Here is a 23,309-nt window from a genome sequence, read left to right as displayed (position 1 = left end):
ACTCCCCAGGCCTGGGAGTTATTACCAGGCTGTAAAGGTGGTATTGATTGTTGAAAATTTTCACTTTAGGTGCAAAGCGTTCGATAATGGCTTTGAGTGGAGGCTTTCTGTTTCCATCTGGATTGGCAAAAAATAAATAAAAAAACAAACATTAGGTACCCTCTGTAAAACCATTCACAGCAAATACAGTATGTGCTGGATTGCTTTCAACGTATGGTATGTGGAAGTTTATGGTAGAAACATGTTGTTTTTTTTCATGTACTGTCCATTTTAGAATCAATAAACCTCTGCTGTATTTTGTCTTTATATCTGTGTTCTTTTGTGGTGTACAGGCAACCTGTACTGGACAGATCATGGTTTGAATCTAATAGAGATCTCCCGTCTGAATGGTGCATTTCGCTCCGTAGTCATATCTGAAGGTCTTGATCAGCCTCGGGCCATTGCTGTACATCCACAAAAAGGGTAGGTTTTGGATTTCTTTTTCTTTGCAATTTGTCTGGATTTATATTTGACCGGTAACATGCTCTCATTTCAAATCAAAATTTAAAGAAAGAGCACAACAAAGTGCAACATCAACTTGTATTTCTAAAAAAAAAACAAAGAACTCATTGTAGATATTTCTGTCACATCTTTACTTGGAATGTAACTGAACTCTAATTGATGAAATAGTTTTGTTTTTTTTCCAACATACCACTTGAACTGTGCACTTTGTTTGGGTTCCTTTCATTCTTGTGTTTTTCATGCCATCATTCAAACCTCCAGTTTGACGTTCATGTCACAGCAATGTAATGCATACAGTCATGCAGATCCACATCGTAATGCCTTGTTGATGAGAGCTGTATGAAGAGAGTAACAAGATTGGTTTGGGCAGATAACAAGCATTCGTTATACGATAATGTGCCGTGAGCACAAAAGCATCTTTCATGAAATAAAGAACCTTGATGAGCCGCAGCAGTCAAAGCAGTGCCACGCCTGTCAATTACCAACTGAATATTAACAGGCTCGTGGGCTTGGACTCTCCCAAACTGGACAGCTGAGAACTGAAATCCATTTCTCTGGTCTGGTGCATGTTGACTTCTGTGGAGGCACGCAGATGGTGGGCTCAGATTTTTTCATTACCAGTTGAAATACTTGGACTGAATCAACCAGCATTCTGGTCTTTTGGTGGTGTGAAACACTGGGGTTGTCGTCATTACGTGCGTTTGGGGCCAACACCACCATTCAATCATGATTTAATTAGTACAGCCTCTCTGAGAAATGTCTTCCACCATTATAATTTATTGATTGCAACAATTTTCCAATTTCAACTGGCTCCTTCAAACATACTGTACATCTCAAAATATTTTGGTCCCTTTTTATTGTAATTGTAATATAATATATTTTCTATGTATTTATTTTCCATAGGAAATGTGTTATACCAAAGCAGGCTATGACCCACTCTTGATTAAATGAAATAAAAAATTCAAGTAACTTTCCAAGTTGTTTCCAAAGTATGATAAGTTTATACTCAGGTAATAGATGTTGTGGTCCAGATGAAGGCCACTGTGATGAAGGCCACAAGTGAAATGTTTGTAAAATGCAATCTTACTACAGTTTTTATTTTATTTAGGTTTTTTGACTTTTCTTTTTTCTTAGTGAAAGGTCAACTGGTAATATTATTGTGACATCAAAAAACATGCTTTAGGACAAAAGCTCGATAGCTAATTTGTCATAAAGATTCACATAAATGTTAAGAACAATTATTCATCCATCATGTTTTTACTTTTCATTCATCTGTCAGAAAAAAGTCTTTACATTTTAGTGGTTAAAAACATTGTAATACTGAATTGTTGGTATTTGCTCAAATAAAATATAAAAAATATATATTTATTAGATTACTTTGTATGATATGTGGAAAGACTGCTTTAATTGCGCCTGTCTGAAGCAGTCATATCAACGTGATAACCAATGTTGTAAATATTTGTTTTTGTTCTTGACAGGTACCTTTTTTGGAGCGAGTGGGGTCAGAACCCCTGCATAGGCCGCTCCCGTTTAGATGGGTCTGACCAAGTTACCTTGGTGAACTCAGGCATCACATGGCCTAATGGGATTTCCATCGACTATGAGGTGCGTTTGCATGCTGATGCACTATCAGCACCTTCAACCTCATTCACATCTGCTCCACCCCTGCCCGATAAGCCTCTTATTTCATACCTCCTCCTTCATCTTCCTCTTCTGAACCTCAAATATGACTGTGCTCAAGGGTTTGGGTTAGTGATATGCATTTTTTTATTTTATTTTTTTTAATTACCTTCCAGGAAAATACATTATATTGGTGTGACGCTCGCACGGATAAGATCGAGAGGATCAACCTTGAGACAGGTGAGAGCCGGGAGATTGTGCTGTCAATGGCCAACGTGGACCTTTTCTCTGTGACTGTGTTTGGGCCTTACATCTACTGGTCTGACAGGTAATTTATTATTTCTTCATTGCACATGCATGCATTGGCCTGCAGAGGCTTTATATTAACTTGGCCATTAAACCTTCACTTTAAAGGATACTCTTCTCAGTAAGAGTCACCAGCAATTTTATGGAATAGCTCAGATAAACTTGAGCATCATCAGCAAAATAAATCAAGCACATGATAAAAATGCAATTCCTCTTATGAAAGTGGTTATTTTGTGTTGTGATATAGTATATGTTTTTCATGTCTATGTTTTCGATTCTTGAAATTAATGAAAGACAGAAAAGTTTTGAACTACTGGGGAAAAAATGTGGTTAAATGCTAAATTCTATGTTTTTTTGTTTTGTTTTGATTTGCATACCCTGCATCACTTGGAGCTCAAGCATCTTCTTTACTTCATTTCACAATGAGCATAATAGAAAAAGAAAGCTTTATTATGTTTCTGCATTCTTATCTCTGACAACTTCCAATGTGCCATGACAGGATGATTGCAGCTTTGGATGTGGCATTGCTATTGTCAAATAAAAGTATTATTTTTTGCTGCATATCTCCCCATCTCCATCGAGATTCAGAAGACAGTGTTTTCAGTTTTTTTTTTTTTTTTGTCTGACACTTCAAGTATTTGTTTTCTTCCCAACTCTCATGATTCTATTCAGGGCTCACTCCAACGGCTCGATCCGACGTGGCTTAAAGACTGACACAAGTGAGGCAGTGACCATGAGGAGTGGCCTCGGGGTCAATTTAAAAGATGTGACAGTCTTCAATAGAGGCAGAGAAAAAGGTAGTGGTTTCAACTAGACAGTTGATTAAATTCCAATTGGCTTCTGTTTACTCTGATGGTTAAATCTGCTTAAACACGTGTGACTTGGACATTGTGTGTATGAGCTGTTGTTATCTGAAGGCAGTTCAATTAATGCAGGACTGCGCAAAGTGGAAACTGAATCAAACTGGTAATCGAATGTGTTGTGATTTGAAGGCACCAACCCCTGTGCCAGAAGCAACGGAGGCTGCCAGCAGCTGTGCTTTCACCTGGGCAGCGGTCGCCGGACATGCTCCTGCGCCCATGGCCGCCTGGCTGAGGACGGCTTCGCCTGTGAGCGCTATGAAGGCTACCTGCTCTACTCTGAAAGGACTATACTGAAAAGCATCCACCTCTCCGATGAGAACGACCTGAACTCACCCGTCCAGCCTTTGGAAAACCCTGCATTTGTCAAGAATATCATTGCGCTGGCCTTCGACTACAGCCAGAAGACAGTAGGATCCAACCGCATCTTTTTCAGTGACGTCCATTTCGGGAATATCCAGGTTATTAACGACGACTGGACAGGGAGATCTGTCATCGCTGAGAGTAAGTGCATGTCATGTTCCCTCAGTGTCTCTGTTGTATTTGTATGCTGTTATGTTACGAAATTAAATCCACAATTCCCCCCACCCACACACACACACATACACACACACACACACACACACTTATTGCATGCATCTATAATGTATATGTTATCATGTATCCTATGACTGTTTCTAGGGATTGCCTCTAGTGTAATGCCTCCGATGATGTGACACAAAGCAGTAGAAGATTAGTAATATCTGTTACTCTATGTATGCGCTTGCTATGTTTTAGACTTTCCAGTCATCCGTTTCATGCTTCTGCCTGTCTTGATAAAGATATGCTTTAATAACCACAGCTGCCTAAATAGGATCATAAGGCTCTTAAGACTCACAAGACTTGAGTCTTGCCCAGCGTTTTATGCACATATCTGCCACCTGAAGCATATTTGTACCTTATTTCATTAAGTATTAAGTGTAACTGCATTGATTGTGAGCCCGGTGAGAGATGTTAACATCCACTTATTGTACAAGAGCTCTTGATCCCGACCAGATCCAAATACAAGACCATGCAATTGCTTCTAGGCAGATTATTGATGAAACTCTGCTATGTTTTGAAAATAATATATTCAAATTACATTGCATTCATATTAATAGTGGCTAAAATGGCTGATGTCAGGAGAAATATCTCACTGTTGTATCGTGTCCACTCATTTATAAAGACCATTTAATTTTAGGCCAGTGTGGTATAGTTATAGTTTTTGGCAGTGAGCTGTCCAGCAGTCATTTGGACGGTTTCTGATACAGACAAGTAGAAAAATAGTGGTTGGTTTGCTCAAAGCCATCTATATTATGTGTACTGTCGAACCTCAGATGAGGGGACCAGATGAGAGATGACACCCTGTACTGTGCCATATTTAATTGTTATCACACCTTAATGAGTGGACAGCCTCCCCCGCAGCGCAGTGCCGTGTTGTGACATTTCACTTTCACTTTACACCTGGGTGTCAAACATAAAAACCGGCCCACAAAAGGCTCTAATTTGGCCAAACCACCAAGCAACATGGCTATATAGGACTTCATAGGAATTTTTGGGACATTTCACTGTATTTTGCACCAGAATGTTTCATTAAAATTTACTTTATGTGGAAATTGTAGTAATTTTCAGTACTAATTGTGCCATTCCGCAACATGGCCGGCACCACCTAAATATATTTCCGTCACCTGGATTTATTGTATGGACACCCAAAACACCAATTTCTGCCTAAAAGTGTGGGTATGCTGCCTATGGTTTACAGGTTTTCTGCCAACCTACTGTCAGAGACTGAAGGAAGACCAATCCCATTGTATTACATAGTAAAGCGCAGTCAGTCCCGTCTTGATAAGCATGACTGGAGTTAGATGAACAGAAAGTCTCTGTTCTGCACGACAAGCATTCTCTGCCTTTCCTGTGAAGTTTCCACGGGAAGCAGAGCTCAGCACCTACACACCCCTACCCCCGACCACCCACCCCCTCAGCACTTCTCATGCTGAGAGGCTGGTGTTACTGATCCTCTCTCACTTCCCCTTCACCCACCTTCCTCAGTGCTGCAAAGGGAATTCTTCTGCTTATTTATTTAACAAGCATTATCAACACCCATCTGTCAGGATAGGCACGTGTCCTTCTCACCTAAGCAGTTGTGAAATACACACAAAATATGGTGATGGGAATTATTCAATGCAATGTAAATGTTTGTTTTTTGTTCTTATCCATAATGTGTTATGATATTGCGACCATATAGTTTTTCAATTTCCTGTCCAGAGTATTTGGTCTTCATGGAAATTACCACACACTGATGGAATCAACACATCGAGGCTGTAAAGAATCAGGAACATCTTATGTTTTCTTCTGGAAGTTTTTGCTTGAATTATGTCATTGAGGAAAGGTGAAGATGTTAATCATCCATATTTCCCTAATTAAACTCTATGTCCCCCATTAATTACCCCCTTGCCTGGCCAACAATTTGTGAGAAACTTCAAGCTGCCAGACGGCGTTTATTGCAAACTATTAATTAGTGGTCGGCTGACTCAGGTAGAGTCTTAAATATTCCAGGGAATGTTTTATGGCTTTTTAGATAAAGAGTTACAGCCAAATTGTCTAACACTGGCCACATGTTCACCATTTAGATGAATTAAAAAATATGTTTGTTGACAGATTGACTATCAGTGAAATTGATGAGTTACTAAACTAAAGATGCAATTCAACAATTGTTGCATTTGTGATACCAAGATCTGCATTTAAATACACATAATAAATACATGCACACATAATGCATGCATAATGATAGTAAATTGTTTTTATCTTTATTGGGTCATGAAGTACTTTGGTGATGCTAAATTGTTTATAAGTATGAATACGAGCGTGTTTGTTACATGACAACCTCAGTAGTGGGTTTTACTAATGCTTGTGGAAGACTGAGGCGGTGATAACGTAATTGAAGAATCTCTATCAACTACATCAGCTAATGAAATATGAATATGGCCAGATCTGCTGTCACCGATCACTGTCTCTCTCCAGAGGTTCCCACCCTGTCAACATCAGGGCCCGCAGCGCCCTTTTCATCTTCTGTGTTTAGGAAATTGGTTCACAAGGAAAACATATTCAGTTCCTGAGTGACTGTAGCATCAACAAATGGCTGTCTGCCCAGCGTAGCGAGGCATGAAGTTATTTCCCTGTCATTCACCACTGAAACACAATCCCAGTTCTAACACAATTGGAGCCTGCCATCTGTTACAAGCAAAGTCAATATTTTTCTTACCCTAAATCTACACAACAGACAACTTTGAAGTTGAAGTCACTCCTAGTGACAGCGACTGATAGCTGAAATTCTGAAATTACAGGTGCACAGCATTTAATCAATAAACATCATGAACCCACCAGGGGGGGAAATGATTTACTTGTTTTGTATTTAACTTAGATGCTTTTTTTTTTTAGTCAATTGTATACGAGTGTCAAATATATAGATAGTGAAATAGCATCAAAAACACAACCAAGAAACATTTTTTGAATGTTGGTATGTATTAGTTGTATATAATCTCATAATTTCCCAATTAATAATTTCACATAAAAAACATATTTTATTTCCTATGTACTTATGTCAATATTATTTGTCTTCAAATATATAACTTGATGGCTCTATTATGCATTTAAATGAAACGCAAAACAAAAAAATCAATAGATATCTCACTTCATGTTTGTCAGGAACACCTTCAAACACGACTGTCCTTCAGGCTTGTCTGTCGTCATTGAGCCATTCCTTTTTGGTTTTCTGTCTAAGACTCAAGGTACCTGCTTGGAACGTCAGCAGTGGTGTTCATGCTTTTGTTTCTTTTCTTTAGATGTGGGCTCAGTGGAGGGCCTCGCTTACCACAGAGCCTGGGACACCCTGTACTGGACCAGCTCCACCACATCCACCATCACCAGGCAGAGCGTGGACCAGAAACGAGCCGGTGCCTTGGCCAGACAGGCTGTGGTCACTCTTTCAGAGGAAGACCACCCACATGTGCTCGCTCTGGATGAGTGTCAAAAGTGAGTTGTTTCCAAAAAATTGCCAAATTTTCCTTTTTGTCTACTTTATATCAGTCATACAATAGCAAATCTACACAACAGAACAGAGCCTTCGCCACAGTGACTCACAACATTGTTATATTTTGACTTTGTTTGGGTTGTTGTGACGATGATGAAAAGCTTTACTTATCTTTTCATGCACATCGTCTGATTTGGTGCCAAATTGAATCAGGACAAATGCAGTGGTTGTTTTCCAGAGTATGTAAAAACACGACATAACAGACTTATCTATTTAAATAACACTGCTAAAGATATGCTTCCTTCTTACTTTCTCTCTCATTGAAACATGAAGATGCCTGTGCGTGTTTTTGTTACAAGTAGGTTTGACAGCTGCAATGTACTGCTCTTATATTTCCCTTGAAAGTCTATAAATAAATTACACTTAATATGTTGCATGTTGCCACAGGGTTAACTGGAGCCAGATGCATCTGTTCTTAAAATCCATGCACTTTCCTGCCATTAGAGGACAGATTTTAAGACCAGCACCACTTCCCCCTCCTCTCTGCACTTATCTATAAATCTATTCACGGACTGTATTGTTGATATACTGCCAAGATATGCCCAAGATAGAGCCTTCAAATCCATAGAGTGTCTGCTGCTCGCTCTAAGAGAAAATGCAGACAAATTAAATAGTCTATCTGTGGAATGGAAAAAAATCCATCAAGTTTCTGCCTCTGCTTTCAGCCTTTTACCTAAAATATATTAAAACTTGACTCCTATTTCATTATGGATCAGCTTGGTTCCTATAAATCAAGAAAAAAAGCTCAACACTTTCACAGGTTTTTCAAAGTTACGGTACTATATTTTGTGTTATTATAATTTGGATTCTGTTTGTGAATATCAAATTTTGTTTTGGATGGAAAGTTTTTTTGTTTTTTATTTTACCACAAGATGGTTTTCAACCATATGATACATAAATAATAATTTTTCCACAACAATTGTGATTAATTTCTATCCAGTAAGCATTCAGTGGCACCGTGTCAGTTTTGCATTACGCTCTGAGTAATACTCTCGGTTGTGATTTGGGTATTATTGAGTATTATTGCACTTCAGGTATTACGCCTGGTGCATTGTGAACTGTGCACATGATGATTTTGAATACCCAGTTTAACTCTATTTATTTTATTTATGTGCTTTTTTAAAACTGTTGTTCAAATATTATCACATTAGTATTCCTCTTCCATCCGGTTCAGTTTGCAATAGAAATCTGTGTTTTCATGAATATGAAAATCTTACTGTGAGCAGTCTGAAAAGAGTAAGTATCTTGCTCCCCTCTGTTATACTAACTAAATTAATTTCTTGACCTCAGACTATCCTTGGTTGGCAGTTTGGCACCATATCCATCCCACTCCAGAATCACTGTCTCATAATTAGAATTTAAACTCAAGTTATTAATTAGTAGCCCCTGGTTGTGACTTCTGACCCAAATCATTATTATAACACTCAAGTGGACTTCCAGTACTTCATTACAGTGTAAAGCAGGAGACCAGGAACGGATTTTTATACACAACATAATTGCATTTTTTGTTACAGCCATGTTTACAAAGCTGTGGATTTTAAATGTACATCCATTCTCCAAATCCCTGAAAAAAGATGAAGTTACTATTAGTTTCATTTGCTACATTTTCATTTAGCCATCCCATTTGTCCATCATTACTGTTAGTGTTATCTATTTTATGTATACTCACACATAACATATAATAGTGAGATTAATCTTTAGTCTTAGAGTAGTAGGTCACTGGTTTAATTCTAGTTTCCTCCCAAAATCTATAGAGATATTAATATATCAATTAGTAAAATTCCTGTCTGTTAATTAATCCTAGATATGTATGTGTGTGATTGTCTTTGTGATCTGTTCAGGTCTTTTCACTTCAATCAAACCAGTATTTAAGGGTTATTGATGAATGTGTCTTTACATAACATGATGTTAATAATGCATTTAAAGTGAAAATGTTACATTTTGTTTGTCATGAGTGACTTCAAGGAAAAAATATTGTGCCGATCAGGTGGTATGTAGCAACCAACAATGTATTAAAGGCTAATAATGTATAGGCTCTATCCTATAGAGGCTGTACTTACACGTGCTGCTCATGTACTGTGTCCTTACTCACTTGCAAGTGCGTGCAAGTGCGATGAACATGAGTTTTTCCGCCCGATGTCCAATCTGCGTGCTCTTAAATCCATATGGAGACGGTACTCACCATGTACGGATCGCCAGATTTTGCCCACGTTTTTGCACATAGACAGCACGCACTTGCAAATATGGTACGGCAGGTTGGGACCGTTGCTTAACTGTTGGGACTGTTGCTTAACTTTTTTCTTTCTTTCAGCCTCATGTTTTGGACAAACTGGAATGAGCAAAGGCCCAGCATCATGAGATCTACCTTAGCTGGCAACAATTTGAGGATTGTCATCAGTTCTGACATCCTGACGCCCAACGGTCTGACGATCGACCACAAAGCAGAGAAGCTGTACTTTTCAGACGGGAGCCTCGGCAAGATTGAGAGATGTGACTATGATGGTTCCAACAGATACGTGAGTATCGAAATGTTCACTCCAACGTAAATTATAATAAGTGTGATCATCTCAAACAATGGGATTGCTTCTACCAATGAAAATGTCATATTTGGTTTTTTTTTATGACCCACATAATGTTCCTCAACACAGTTGTGTTTTTTTGTTTAAGAGAATCTAAAAATTATAATTTATCATTAAAGGTTCATCAACAAGCTCCTGTTTCGCTCAAAGTTGAGTGCCTGTACGTCACCCCTGCAAAATTCAACAGTGTGATGCTAACCGAAATACGTATCACTTTTGTTTCATAACATTATAGTCTCTTAATTCGGTCATTCATATTCTATAAGTGCCTCTGCTTTAAATCTACATTTTCTTCATCTGCTTTTGCTTACATGCAACCGTGCTGTCTGCCAGCCAGACTGAATAAAGACAAATTAATGGTCGCCACAGTAGGCCTTTATCGGGAAATCTTTTAATATGCATCTAAAGACAGCAGGTATCGCTTCCATCTGCTGTTGCACGCTATCAAACTGCATGATAGTTACTGAAGAAAGTTCTTATTTAAATGTTTTTTTTTTTTTTTTTTAAATAAGCACGATTTTTTTCCCCCCCAAGTATAAATCCAGCTCTTAATTTTGTTTAATTACTTTATTGTTTATTCTGTTGGAGACTGTCACATTGATAGCAACTCGCACAAGCCAATGAAACATTATTATTGCTCGGTTAATACCCCCCCAAGGAATAATTACCCATGGACACTCCAAGTCTGTCAGTCCTCACAAAATGAATACATCTGAAATTCTGTTTAACTAATAAGAGGGTGGCCAGCTCCAGATTGTAAATTATATTACTCTTGACATGTCGCTGTGGTCACCAATATGAGTGAGAGTGTTCAGGTTAGCTTTCATGTTCCAATGGGCAAAATAGTTTGTTTTGAACATGTTTACTTTATTGGTTAGGGTTATGTAGCTCATAAAGAGGAGTTCCTTTGTGTTGCAACATAAAAATTAAGTAGGCAACAGTTTCTTTACTGGACTGTCAGGAGTTGTTTTGATATACCGGACTCCGCACTCCAAATCCAGAAGCACTTCCCACATATTTCCATTGAGCAGAATTGACCAGGGCTTCTTGCTCATCCCTCTCATTCAATTTTATTTTTATTTTCTTTTGGGATGCCAACTCCTAGTATAGTAGTAAATGTGCATGAAAAAAAAAAAACACTTTATGTGAGAAGCACAGTCATAAACAGAATGTCAAAATGGCTTAGACATCTTCAACCTTTATATTACTGCTCAGTCATCGCTGGCAGGAGTTGACATGCGTGCTTCTCAAACCATAGCTTCCAGATCTGTTACGATAGTTAGGAGCCCAGTCAGAATGCAGAGAATTAGAGCTTTGAGCCCATAAATAGCCATTGTGGTGGCACCAATGTCTTCTATTGGATGACCATCCAAGGTTTACCAGCATGTCACACATTTGTAAAATTACCACCCAATAATTTTGAAGATTTTCCAGACCTTGAAAATTAATACTATGTTAGCAAAAGGAGTAGAAACTCTCAGCCATTGCATATTTTGCACAAATTTTGAGATTTTGTTCATTCATTCCACAAAATGAAGATAAACCCAGCTATCCGAATCATAGAAATATGAACATAAACTATGTTTCTCATTGAGCTTCTGGGACAAGATCATCTTTACAGTGAAACAGCCATTTCTTCTTTATTTTCTTAATCACATAACTAATACATTGTGAAATGTGAAAAAGACAAGACTTAAATTTTTTTCTACAAGGTTTGTAAGGTTTAATGCATATTGTATAGCATGGCAGCTGTATCCAGGTTGTCCAGGAAATTCCAGAACAAGATGGCCTTTTTTCTTTTTTTTTGGTGTGGATTTCAGTTTTTGCTTGACATGACCTCTGCAGCTCAGCACCTTGGCCCGCCTCAATTAGTTACCCATATGTTTGATGAGCTGGGTCACTAGGCTCACAAACTCTTCACCTTTGGGTCCCCGCCTGCCCCTTCTGCAGTTGAGGGCTGCTAATGAAGGCTTTGCAGTGAGACTACTCTGGGTGCAGATCCTCCATTCCAATTAAAAAGTGTAAATTAAACAGAGAGAGCTGACTCTCAACTTCAGCTCTTGCTCAGACTGTAACTGAGAAATCTTAGGACAAACACATCAGTTGTATATGCCAATCCGACTGCAATTAAGGAAGCTAAAATGAGAAGGGTTTCAAGTTCACTTGGCACCGATGTGTTTAAGTTTGCAAAAATGTCAAAGGATTTCAATTTGGAATGAGAAATCTGCAGGTCTTGGTACAAGGAGGGTAGATCAAAGTGTACAGCAGCAGTTTTGTTATGACTCATATGAATGTAAACTTTGATGGCAGCAGAGGGTCTTTGAGCCCCCAGCTGCTCCTCTCCTCTGCACCAGTACCATTATATACCGACAGTGTGGTTGGCGAGAGGAACAAGAACTGCTGCGTGTGGCTCCCTCCTCTTTGCCATTTTGAGAGTGGAAACCTCTGTCACTAATGAAAGCAGTGCTTCACAAAGGGCACTGGAGTACATGATAAGGGGAGATATCGGCATGTTTAGTTGGAAAAAGATGCCCTTTTCACCATCAAGAGGAGAGGATTCATGCAGGGAGCTGTACGAAAATGGTCAGCAGCATTTGGAAATCATGTCAGAAGTGCTCTCTCGGGGCTTGTTCATGTTGCCATATCGCACTGAAGCCTGATTGAAGTCATCAGTAAAGATTTCATCAACGCATAATATCATATTTAGATACTGCCAAATTGAGAGAGACAGTGATAAGACAATCAAGCTTCTGCCTGTTTATGCAGAACACAAGTAATGTGGGACTGACTGTAAAGTGAATGTCTACCAAATCCAATTTCCGATCAATATGTTCTCCCCTGCCCCATCTGGCATTTCTCTCTATTTCAATGTCTCTCACTTGTATGATGGCCAGTTGTTGGTTGCACACATTGCACTCCGTTAATCAACACCTGTCCTATTAATCTCAGTGTGACACCGAGATAATGTGACGTAGCTTACAAGCTGGTCCCACTAATGGCTGAGAATACAACCACAGGAGTCCCTGAAGTCCTAGAAGAAGGCATCTGATGGATTCCTGCTTCCTGCAAAATGGCACTGTCATTTACTCCCCCAACATCTGGGTTAAGCAGTCAAGTGGGCGGTGGGGGTGATTTGTTGATTGATGACTGGAGACGTTTTTCTCCACATTCGTTCCCGGAGTTTTACAGAAGATTACGTCAACGCTGTCTCCAGTTGGGTCTCCAAATAGACGTCTTGAGTGCTTTACAGATGATGATACTAAGATCGTCCAACAGTCAAAGTCCTGCATGTGTTTAAGGTATTTACCAGCAGATAGAGGAGCTTCGTTGACACCAGTCCTCTACTTTCAGGTCATCATTAAATCAGGATCTGGAAATTTTTATGGGCTCGCCATCTATGCAGATTTCATCTATTGGTCAGACTGGGCGCGCAGGGCTGTGCTACGATCAAACAAGTACACCGGCAGTGACACCAAGGTGCTCCGAGCAGATATACCCCATCAACCAATGGGAATTATAGCTGTGGCCAAGGACACCAATAACTGTGAGTATTTGTACACCTGGGGATGAGCAGTGCCATCATGCACAAAGGTGTGTTTGTAGGTACCTGGTGGTTTGAGCATGATTATGCACATTACTTTATACATGTTAATATTTATTATGTTAGCCATGTTTAAGGCTTCAGACCAAAACAAATGTCTGGTATATAGACTTCCAGCTGCAGCGAAATGTATTTCTTACTGGAAAATGTCTTTATCTGTGTTTTTATCGCCCCAGTTTGGAACCAACAACAGCAGCTTATGACCATCATAATCATTAAAAAAACCACAATAAATAAAAACATTATACTCTCAATTTTTTATTTATGCAAAATCTTCCAAATTTTTACTGATAAACTGAATTTGATCACTAATGCAAGCTGTTTATTTTCCACATAGGTTTTTTTTTTTTTTAATCAATTCAAATTACCTAATACAAAATACTTGATACCACATATTTAATGAAATACTTTGAATTGATTGTCTAGTCCAAAATGAATAAGCTGCATTATTTGCTCTGAAACAGTGGGGACATCTAAACTGTCAACAACTATAACATTAAAATGGATGTATATGCACGAACACACACACAGAGTAACTCAGGCAGGTTGTGTCAGTGCTCGTACAAGGTATCAGCCAAACAGGAAGATGAAGAGGTGGGAAGGAGATATTTGCTTGGGGCTATTAACTGTTGATGTCAACTTGGAGAAAGCTTTTTACCAAAATAATCTACAGGTGAGCAAACATCAATTGAGAGTATCTGTGAGATACTCTGTGATGGAAGATATGTGGAATCCACAAAGAGAGGCACATTTGAATCGAGAGGTAGATGTTTCCATGCGTGCTTAGTTTATTCTAATTGTTGAGAATTCATTGTAAATAAGTTATAAGTACAGGGCAGAACTCATTTATGCCCAGGTTTAGAACATTTTCAATAAAAGAAATTTAATAAATACACACTACAAAATGTTCTGATATAAAACTCTATGTGTGGTAAAAAATAAGTAAGGATTAATCTCTTTAAAAATAAATGTTTGTACAAATGAAACATGCAGTTGATAAATGAAAGTGGTATTCTATAGAATGCCTGGAAACTTAATGTTTCACTGGTAATTAATAATAAAAGTAGCTCATGTTGTAGTGGGAGTCTCTTATATGCCAAATATAGTTTAATTTCAAAGTAGTACAAAGACGTGTGGGTTTAAGATTGTCCCAGAGGTCGGACTCAGTTATCACCAACCACACTTTTGTTGTTTATCTTGTTCGTAGAAATAACCTATTCATTTGACCTACATGGGAACAGCTGCATGTCTGCAGGGTAATTCATATTTCCAAATGTGTTCTTTCATTTTTTTAATGTTACATTGTCCAACTCCGATTGCCTCCATAGCCTTTCGTTTGCCATCGAGGAAAATCCCAGCGATAAATATTCAGGCATTTGGTTTACCTGAGTTGTGGAAAGGATGCCCGTAGGGCAGATATTTCTTCCCCCAGACAACAGCGGCACGTTGTTTCTTTCATGTGTTTCCAGTTTGGTCATCTCACTTGGGGAGGAATTTTACAGGCAAAAATCCATATCAGCTATTACACAGCAAAAGAGCAGGGCAAGGATCAGACTTTTGTGCCTTCAAACACTTTGATATTTTCTACACATTTAAAAGAACAACGTATGTACATCTTCTTTATTTGTAAGAACCTTATTTTGCCCTTTGCACTTAATGTGGAAGAGAAGCTGTTGAAGAAATGATCAATTGGTATTTCCTCCATTTTCAAATATGTTTGTATGTTTTATGTATAAGGATGTTATACCCATGTTAACTGACTCTTTGAAATAAATGTCAGTTTAATAAACAATGCGATGAGTACACAGTCTGTAGAACTTTGATTAATGATTTACATTCATATCAGTTGCCATAATTTTCATCTATTATCGTTTATGATCCTCTAATAGAGGAGGAAGTCTGAAGCTGAATGTACCAGGCAGAGGTAAATTAGTTATTTAGATATTCAAATAATATTTTTTAATGAGTTATTTAGCGGGAAACTGTACTCATCAGGCCAATGACACTAAAATAACAAAGTGTTTCCTCTGAGAATTTCTCATTGACTTCGAACTTTTAATCACTTGAGGTTTAGTTTTGCTTTTTCCTTTTAAAGGCGAGCTGTCGCCATGCCGACACCTGAACGGAGGCTGTGGTGACCTCTGTCTGCTGACCCCATACGGGAGGGTGAATTGCACATGCCGTGGAGAGCGCGTGCTGTTAGATGACAACCGATGTGTGTGTAAGTCGTTCATGATTTTAATGACACCCTTTAGGAATTGATTGTTTCTCAAAGATTCAGCTGCATTGCTTGTGTCCAAATGTACATGTGCTGTATACAAGAAACATCCTGTTGACTCATTAGTGTATGACGAACACACACACACGCGCGCGCGCGGGCGCACACACACACACACGCTTCAAGCACAACAGCAGCTCTCTTTATGAAGCAGTTTCATTATTCCAGTTGCCAGTAAGTTTCAAGAATGAATGGAGATAAATAAATGATGAGATGGTGACTCGCTTCCTAATTCGACAGCGCCAGTTGAATTTGAGATGCGGTGTGATGGTAGACCATATGGCAGGAGGAGCTGTTCAAACGAGGGAAGTTGGGCCAGACTGAACATGGCGTGTGTCTCAGAGCTGGGTGGAAAGTTTGGATGTCATGGCAGAGGACAGCAGACTTTTTCACCACAAAGTTTGACTCAAGTGAATGCAGAAAGCAATTCTGTATTTTTAACTTGAGAAGCAGCACAGCTCAGAGGAAGCCTGATCAAAGTCTGGAAGGGTATTTGTTGTTCGAACTTTAATTTATGCCTGATGACTGAAAGCACACTTGTGTGTATAATCATAGATCAAACATGAATTGACTACCAATGTAAGGGGTTTCCAGGAGACCTAGAGCCAGATGTTCCCCATGCGAAAGTGCAAGTGTAATGGATGTAGTGACAGCCATCTGGACGGCCACCCGTCCGAGGGACATTTGCCCGCTGCTGTAGTCCATCAAACGTAGCAGTCGGAGTGATGCTGTAGTCCTTCCTGGATGCTGCCATAGCATTTAGGAATATGACATTAAACTGGGTTGTTGGAGTAACTGCATGGTTTCATCTTTCCTGTAAGTTCACTTGCATCAGGTTTGTTTACATTATGGGGGGTAGGATGACAATAAGTGAGACGCATATAATTCCAGTCCTTGTTCTCTGGCTCAGAGGAGCCAATTCTCAAAGAATTTTAAAATCTTTGGTTTCACAGATGACAGAAGAAAGGTGTGACTGCTGTATTATTAAATATAATTTCAAATCAAAACCAATAAGTGCATGCACATGAATTTAATTAATTCTTATCAGGTACACTCTGCTGCTCGAATCAGAAAGCAGCTTAACATGTTTTATTTGAATTAGTGTTCTCTTGAAAATGAACTGATAATCGCTTTTGTCTGTTATTTTAATAGTGCTTTATTCTACGCAATTTGTTTTTTATTTGATTAAACTATTAAACTTCATTCAAGCATGGTATTTCGTATCTGATTCATAGTTTTAATGGCATCTGTCTACCTTTTAAGTTTTTATTGGCTCCTCATTTTAAATCTGATGCTTTGAATTAAAGTTCAATGCATCCAGAAGCTTAATACGAGTCCATGTTGGGTAAAGTCACTTGATTGGACATCATTTGGAAAGGCACACGGTGTCTCTGTAAGGTCCCACCATTGACAGTTGCTTGTCACAACACAAACCAAGCATGAAGTCAAAGGAATTGTCTGTTGACCTCTGAGATATTTTAAAGAGAAGTGCTTCGAGGATGCACTAATTGAATAGGTTTAATTCATTTGCATGTAGTTGTTTCGTTTAATTGAATCAATAGCCACAGCTCTTATACAGTATATTCTACTGAGAGAAGTGCCGAGGCACAATTTACCACTATTTGGTAGTGAAGATGACATTTTGTGGCCCTCGCAGTGATCGAAGCTGTCACCACCCTCACTGTCTTTGTCTGCAGCAGAGAATTCATCCTGCAACATCTACACTGAATTCGAGTGTGGGAATGGAGAGTGTATCAACTACCAACTGACCTGTGATGGGATCGCCCACTGCAAGGACAAGTCAGATGAGAAGATGCAGTACTGTGGTAAGAGATGCTTCATAAATCAAAGTGGAGAATGGAGAGTGGAGAGTGAAGAGCTCGCTTGATGACTGCAGAACGTCATTGACTTGAGCTTTTGATATACTCATGCGAATCCATCTGTTCAGACAACAGGAACTGTCGGAAAGGTTTTCGGCCCTGCTTCAACCGGCGGTGTGTGGCCAACAATCGCTTCTGTGATGGGATCGATGACTGTGGGGATAACTCTGATGAAGCTCTCTGTAGCAGTGAGTCACAGCCGTTTGATCTCCTGTTCTATCCGTCCTGCCTCTGAGGGCAGGATCCAGTCACACTAATGCTTATATTAATACGGTGCGGTAGGCCACATGCTGCGCTAAGCCGTCACTGTTTAATGAGCCTTGAGATCTTGGAGGAGTGCACGAATTCAAAGAGACTGCTAACCTCCAACCGAAGAAGCTGCTCCCCAGAGCCTGGACAGTATTTTGTGTTACTTTAATGTCACTAAAGTGATTTCACATTGATATCATTTTGGAAGTGTGCAATTTGTGTCTGGATTCTTACCATGCTGACTGAGCCTATGAGAATACAGCACTGCATTCGTAATTAACATGGACCCTCCAACTCAGCAGTCTGAGATTTCAGGAAGGAGTTAATCTAACTACGGTGTGTAATTTTGCACAGTATGTTTTTGTTTTTTTTCCTGCCTCCTTCACCACATTCTTGTATAGTAACATGATGTTAAACACGCCAAGGTGAAATGACCACCAACCATAATTAGTCAAATCTAACACACCAAGATGTCTCTCATGCATATTAAGTCTGATTTCTTCTTGCACAGCACTAACGAAACATGGCACTTAGACGGCTTTCATAGCACAGCCAGGCTCAGATGCTGAAACTCATGAAAATCCTTTTTTCTGTCTGGTACTTTTCAACCCAGAGCTAATTTCCACCAGTCCCAGATAGAAGCATTGTTGTGAGCTGTACCTGCCTCTGATTGCTGTCTGTCTTTTTTTGAAATGCTAATTCTAACCCCCTCTTAGATGTCACATGTGGCTCATCAGAGTCATCTTGCAAAGACGGAAGTTGCGTGCCCAGATCAGCCTGGTGTAACCAGGCCATTGACTGCGCCGATGCCTCTGATGAAAAAGGCTGCAGTAAGTCAGTCACTTTGCATGGCAGTAATAATGGAAATGTACATACAGCTGTATATCGAGCAGATCAGACAGATCCGCTAACGTGCCCATGCCTCAGATCAGACTGAATACTCCGCCAGACACTCTGTGAGCAGACAATTATTGTGGCGCCATGTTTTCCTTTTTTTGTATTCAGACCACACAGACTGCTCTCACTTTTACAAGCTGGGGGTGAAAGAAAAGGATTTCATCAGCTGCAACTCAACCTCACTGTGTATCCACCCCTCCTGGATCTGTGACGGTGCAAATGATTGCGGAGACTATGCTGACGAGACCAACTGCCAGGGTGAGCAGTGCCACAAGCACACACACACGCACAAAAAAAAAAATACACATTTCATTCCTGTTCACTCAACGCTGATGAAGGAAGCCAGCTTCAATTAGAGAGGACTTAAGGCTGATCTCATTTTCAGAAGTGATTATAACAGTGCAGTTAGAGATTCACAGAGAGCTTAGGAAAAGATAATGACCTCAATCATTGCTAATGCCCAGAGGACTGACTCGGTGTGTTGTTTGTTCCAGTCTCCCATGGGCATAAGTGCGAGGAAGGCCACTTTGCTTGTCCGAGTGGGAACTGCATCTCCAGTGTGTGGCTGTGCGATGGCCAGAAAGACTGCGAGGATGGAGCAGATGAGTTCCAGTGTGGTAAGCCAACAAATCTTACCTCTCCTGGAAGAGCTTTGGCGCAACAAGCAGAAATAATCCTTTGTTTTCTAAACGGGAGGAAATAGATGAGGTGTTTTGTTGCAGTACACAGCACCGTCAGGCATTGGAAGGATATTTATTTTCCATTAACAAGAAGCTATTTGTCGTAATGTTTTTGTCATTTAAATAGATCCGGCTGTTCAAGAAATATTACGTATAATATATAAGGAGGAGGCGGAAAGACAAGAGATGATTGTTCATCGTGCCATGAGGCTATTTCTTCTCACTTTGTTTTGCTTCCCCTTATTGTGTGTTTGAGATTTCTCAAGTGGGTGCTACTGCTTGTTTGAAAGTGTAATTTCTACTCTGAATTCACAGCAAGACAGCTAAGTACACACACATTTTCCCCCTTCTTCTCTCTTTGAATCATGATAAACAGCCCTGCCAAATTAATAATCAATTAATGAACCATCGGAAACAGTCACGCTGAAGGTCAAAATGTGGCTTCATTGGATAGCGACAACATATGAAAGGATTACACATTGATACGCATTTTCTTTTCTCCACTCATCAGAGGCTGCAAACGCAATTGTACTTTGATGCATGTTAACGTATGCAGCATACTATAACAAAGTTGAGCTCTCTCCAATTAAGCAGGAGGATCATCATTAAGTCACACTGTGGATTCATGTAATTTTCTTTCAAAACCAACAGCTTCACACATGTATTATTACCTTTGGCTTAGAAGAAAAGTGGGCTGGCTGCTTTAATGCGGCTGGTCACTGTTATGTTCCATCATCATCACACTCATAAAGGGGCCATGTGTATACAGTGTACAAACTCAAGGGGCCTGTACTTTACCTGCCACTTATTATATTGTGTACGATCCTCCAGACTGACTGTTGGGACCTGCCGGGCTGGCAGGTGTCATGAATAGTTTATGCAATTCTATGAATGACCAAAGGAGTATTTTCCTTCTGCCGCTGTGATAAAAGGAAACATGAAATTTCAACAACAAACACACCTCATCAGCACACACACACACTCACACATACATCTTAATTTCCTTTTTTTAACCCACAAGCTTAAAGCCAGAAACATCAAGTTTGGACTTTGGTTGAAAACATTTGATTATAGTCAGATAAAATGTGGTGCTAGCTTTTCCAATCAACGAAGGGACAGTTTCAATGATTCTAATGATCTTCTAGATTTCATCTCATCAAGGCACACAAATGGCAAATTATCATTTATTACACACACACACACACACACATGTACACACACACACACGCACACACACATACACGCACACACACGTACACACACACACACACACACACACACACACACACACACACACACACACACACACACACACACACACACACACACACACACACACACACACACACACACACACACACACAGGACCATGTATCTTTTATTCTGGGTACTTCTACTGTCTCTTCTACATTACTCATCATTTCCCTTCAGTTCAGAATGTTCAGTCAGGGCTAACTACATTGTGTTTAGTATGAACGAAAACTCAGCATTCAATTTGTAAACAAGGAAATGTGGACAGGAATTAACACGCTCGATGACCAACAAGATTAATGATACATTTGATTTATAATGATGGGGGTGGTTTACCTGCGAAACCAGCATCAACAAACACTGGTCGGCATAGAAATTCATGGTGTTTTCTGTTGATGTTGTTTTTTTGTTATTGTTGTTGGTTTTTACAGCAGAAAACATTCAAATTAGCTTCTGTAGCAACTTGCATCAGGCAGATCTATTGTCTCCTTGAGACATCCGTCTCTCATACATTGTGCTCAATGCATTTCACAGAATGTAAGCAAGTTAAAATGCGAAACAATGCCATACTTTACAAGCACTGTGTAGTTTACCGCTGTCATTGAAGGCTCTAACTGCTAATGTGTCTAAACATCAGTGTGCATGCTGGACTTATGTGTTATTCATTTTCTCGTTGTTCTTGCTAACCTACAGCATTTTAGACGATAAACATTATATACAGAACATGTATACAGTACCTCTGCTTATGAGAGAATCCTTCCTGCATACTTAACTAGCTCCTTTTCTTTTAGCTCACATTCATTTTTCTCATTTTCAAACAATGGAAAGCAGCCTCGTTTTCATATTTAATGCCATTCCAGTTATCAGATTTATTCTGTAAATTGCCCTTGGCAGTTGTTTGAGAGATGCTTTCCAGACAAACACATTCCCATTCCTTTAACTGGAAAAGTCAGTCCGGCTTGTTTGAAATGATAACATCCCATGCTTCAAATGTGTGTAAATCAGTACTGATATGAATTATGTCATAAGTCTTTAAGAAGTTCTGAATAGCATTTCCAGAACAAATAGACAATATTCCCTTTCCTCTGAGTTAATTAGCATATAAAAAGCCCCAGCCACTGATAATCTGACTGCAGAGGAACTGTGGTTTGAGGGAAATGTCATTACATTTCAGAAATTTTGAATTCCACATCTGATTAGACAGAATAGTCATTTGTCACTTCACAATGCATAAGGCGCTTTTGCTTCCGTGTGAAACACTATTGAAAATGAGACATGAAAGACTCCCTTTGATACATTTAACGTGCTGCAGACCTGCAATTTTGTTATACACTTGAAGGAGCCGTTCACATTTGAAGTGCAAATTTGGTATCACAAACAGAAAGTGTAGATAATCATGGTTTCCAGATTTAGCCATTTAATGTTTATCTCACCCGTATCTTACATCACACTATCAGTACACATAAAGCCACTGATGTACAAAGTCTGTCAGGAAGGAAAGCAGCACAGTGCAAGAGAGCCCACCACACACACACACGCACGCACGCACCCTCCCTCCCTCCCTCCCTCCCTCCCTCCCTCCTAGCCGGATCCATAATTCCTGGTACTGTGGTCTGACCTGGAGCCACACATCCTCTTTCTTTTCTCTGCATCTTATCAAAGCTCTGGCAGACTTTGCCCGGGATGACATCTGAGTAAATGAGACCACAGAGCAACTTCCCAGGGACATTGGGTGGCTGAGTGACACAAATTCAACACCGCTCTTGAATACATCCACACTATCTTTTACATGACAATCAGCAGCCTGCTCTCACATTTAACACCCAGCTGTTTTTTGTTATCCTGAGAACCCAAGTTCCTTTTGAGAAAATGAATTCTAATCACTCTTTAGCTTATTTAATAAAGCATTTAAGCCAAGCTTCTTTTTTTTTGTTTCCTTTTTTGGAAAATATTCTTATGGTATTTTTATTCTGCTGCACAGTGACTGGGAACATTCCTCACTTAGATTTCTTGTGGTAGCAAAGGAAAGAAAGTGCTATTTAGACAGCTTTCTGTGAAAGCAACTCTCATGCAGAAAATCTAGGAAGAAAAACAACCAAGCCAAGGGGCAAATGAGAGCCAGCCCACTTGTTGTGTTTTGATTAAAAGTGCCCTGCCCCTTCTACATGGAATGGTGCTCTTGTTCTTTTTTTTTGTTTGTTTCTTCTTCACTTTGTTTGAGTTATAGCACTGAAATGTTTCCTCCACTGCTCTCTGCAGATTCCTCATGCCTGTGGAACCAGTTTGCCTGCTCCAAGAACAAATGCATTGCCAAACAGTGGCTGTGTGACGGGGAAAATGACTGCGAGGACGGACTGGACGAGAGTGTGCAGATCTGCGGTTAGTGTCACAAAAACATCTATGTTTCAAGGTCTGCATGTTCTTCTGGAAAACCTGGAAATAATTAGTCATATATGAAACGATTTCTGATGAGGCAACAAAAGAACATTTGTGTAAGCA

General features: G+C 39.5%; 1 protein-coding gene across 1 annotated transcript in view; it reads left to right on the top strand.

The window, feature by feature from the left end:
* lrp1bb (low density lipoprotein receptor-related protein 1Bb) overlaps positions 1–23,309 on the top strand; it is a 292,776-nt gene that overhangs the window by 208,248 nt on the left and 61,219 nt on the right. Inside the window, exons 37-51 of the mRNA XM_080497951.1 lie at positions 333–462; positions 1,980–2,106; positions 2,298–2,449; positions 3,100–3,224; positions 3,420–3,791; positions 7,148–7,337; positions 9,707–9,911; positions 13,326–13,518; positions 15,671–15,796; positions 17,551–17,679; positions 17,802–17,921; positions 18,699–18,812; positions 18,988–19,137; positions 19,374–19,496; positions 23,070–23,189. Coding sequence (XP_080354077.1) covers positions 333–462; positions 1,980–2,106; positions 2,298–2,449; positions 3,100–3,224; positions 3,420–3,791; positions 7,148–7,337; positions 9,707–9,911; positions 13,326–13,518; positions 15,671–15,796; positions 17,551–17,679; positions 17,802–17,921; positions 18,699–18,812; positions 18,988–19,137; positions 19,374–19,496; positions 23,070–23,189 — 2,376 coding nt within the window. The remainder of the gene's footprint in view (positions 1–332; positions 463–1,979; positions 2,107–2,297; positions 2,450–3,099; positions 3,225–3,419; positions 3,792–7,147; positions 7,338–9,706; positions 9,912–13,325; positions 13,519–15,670; positions 15,797–17,550; positions 17,680–17,801; positions 17,922–18,698; positions 18,813–18,987; positions 19,138–19,373; positions 19,497–23,069; positions 23,190–23,309) is intronic.

The sequence above is a fragment of the Blennius ocellaris genome, assembly GCF_963422515.1.
Source record: "Blennius ocellaris genome assembly, chromosome: 6".
In the NCBI taxonomy this organism is placed as follows: Eukaryota; Metazoa; Chordata; class Actinopteri; order Blenniiformes; family Blenniidae; genus Blennius; species Blennius ocellaris.
This window is presented reverse-complemented; position numbering and strand designations above follow the sequence as displayed.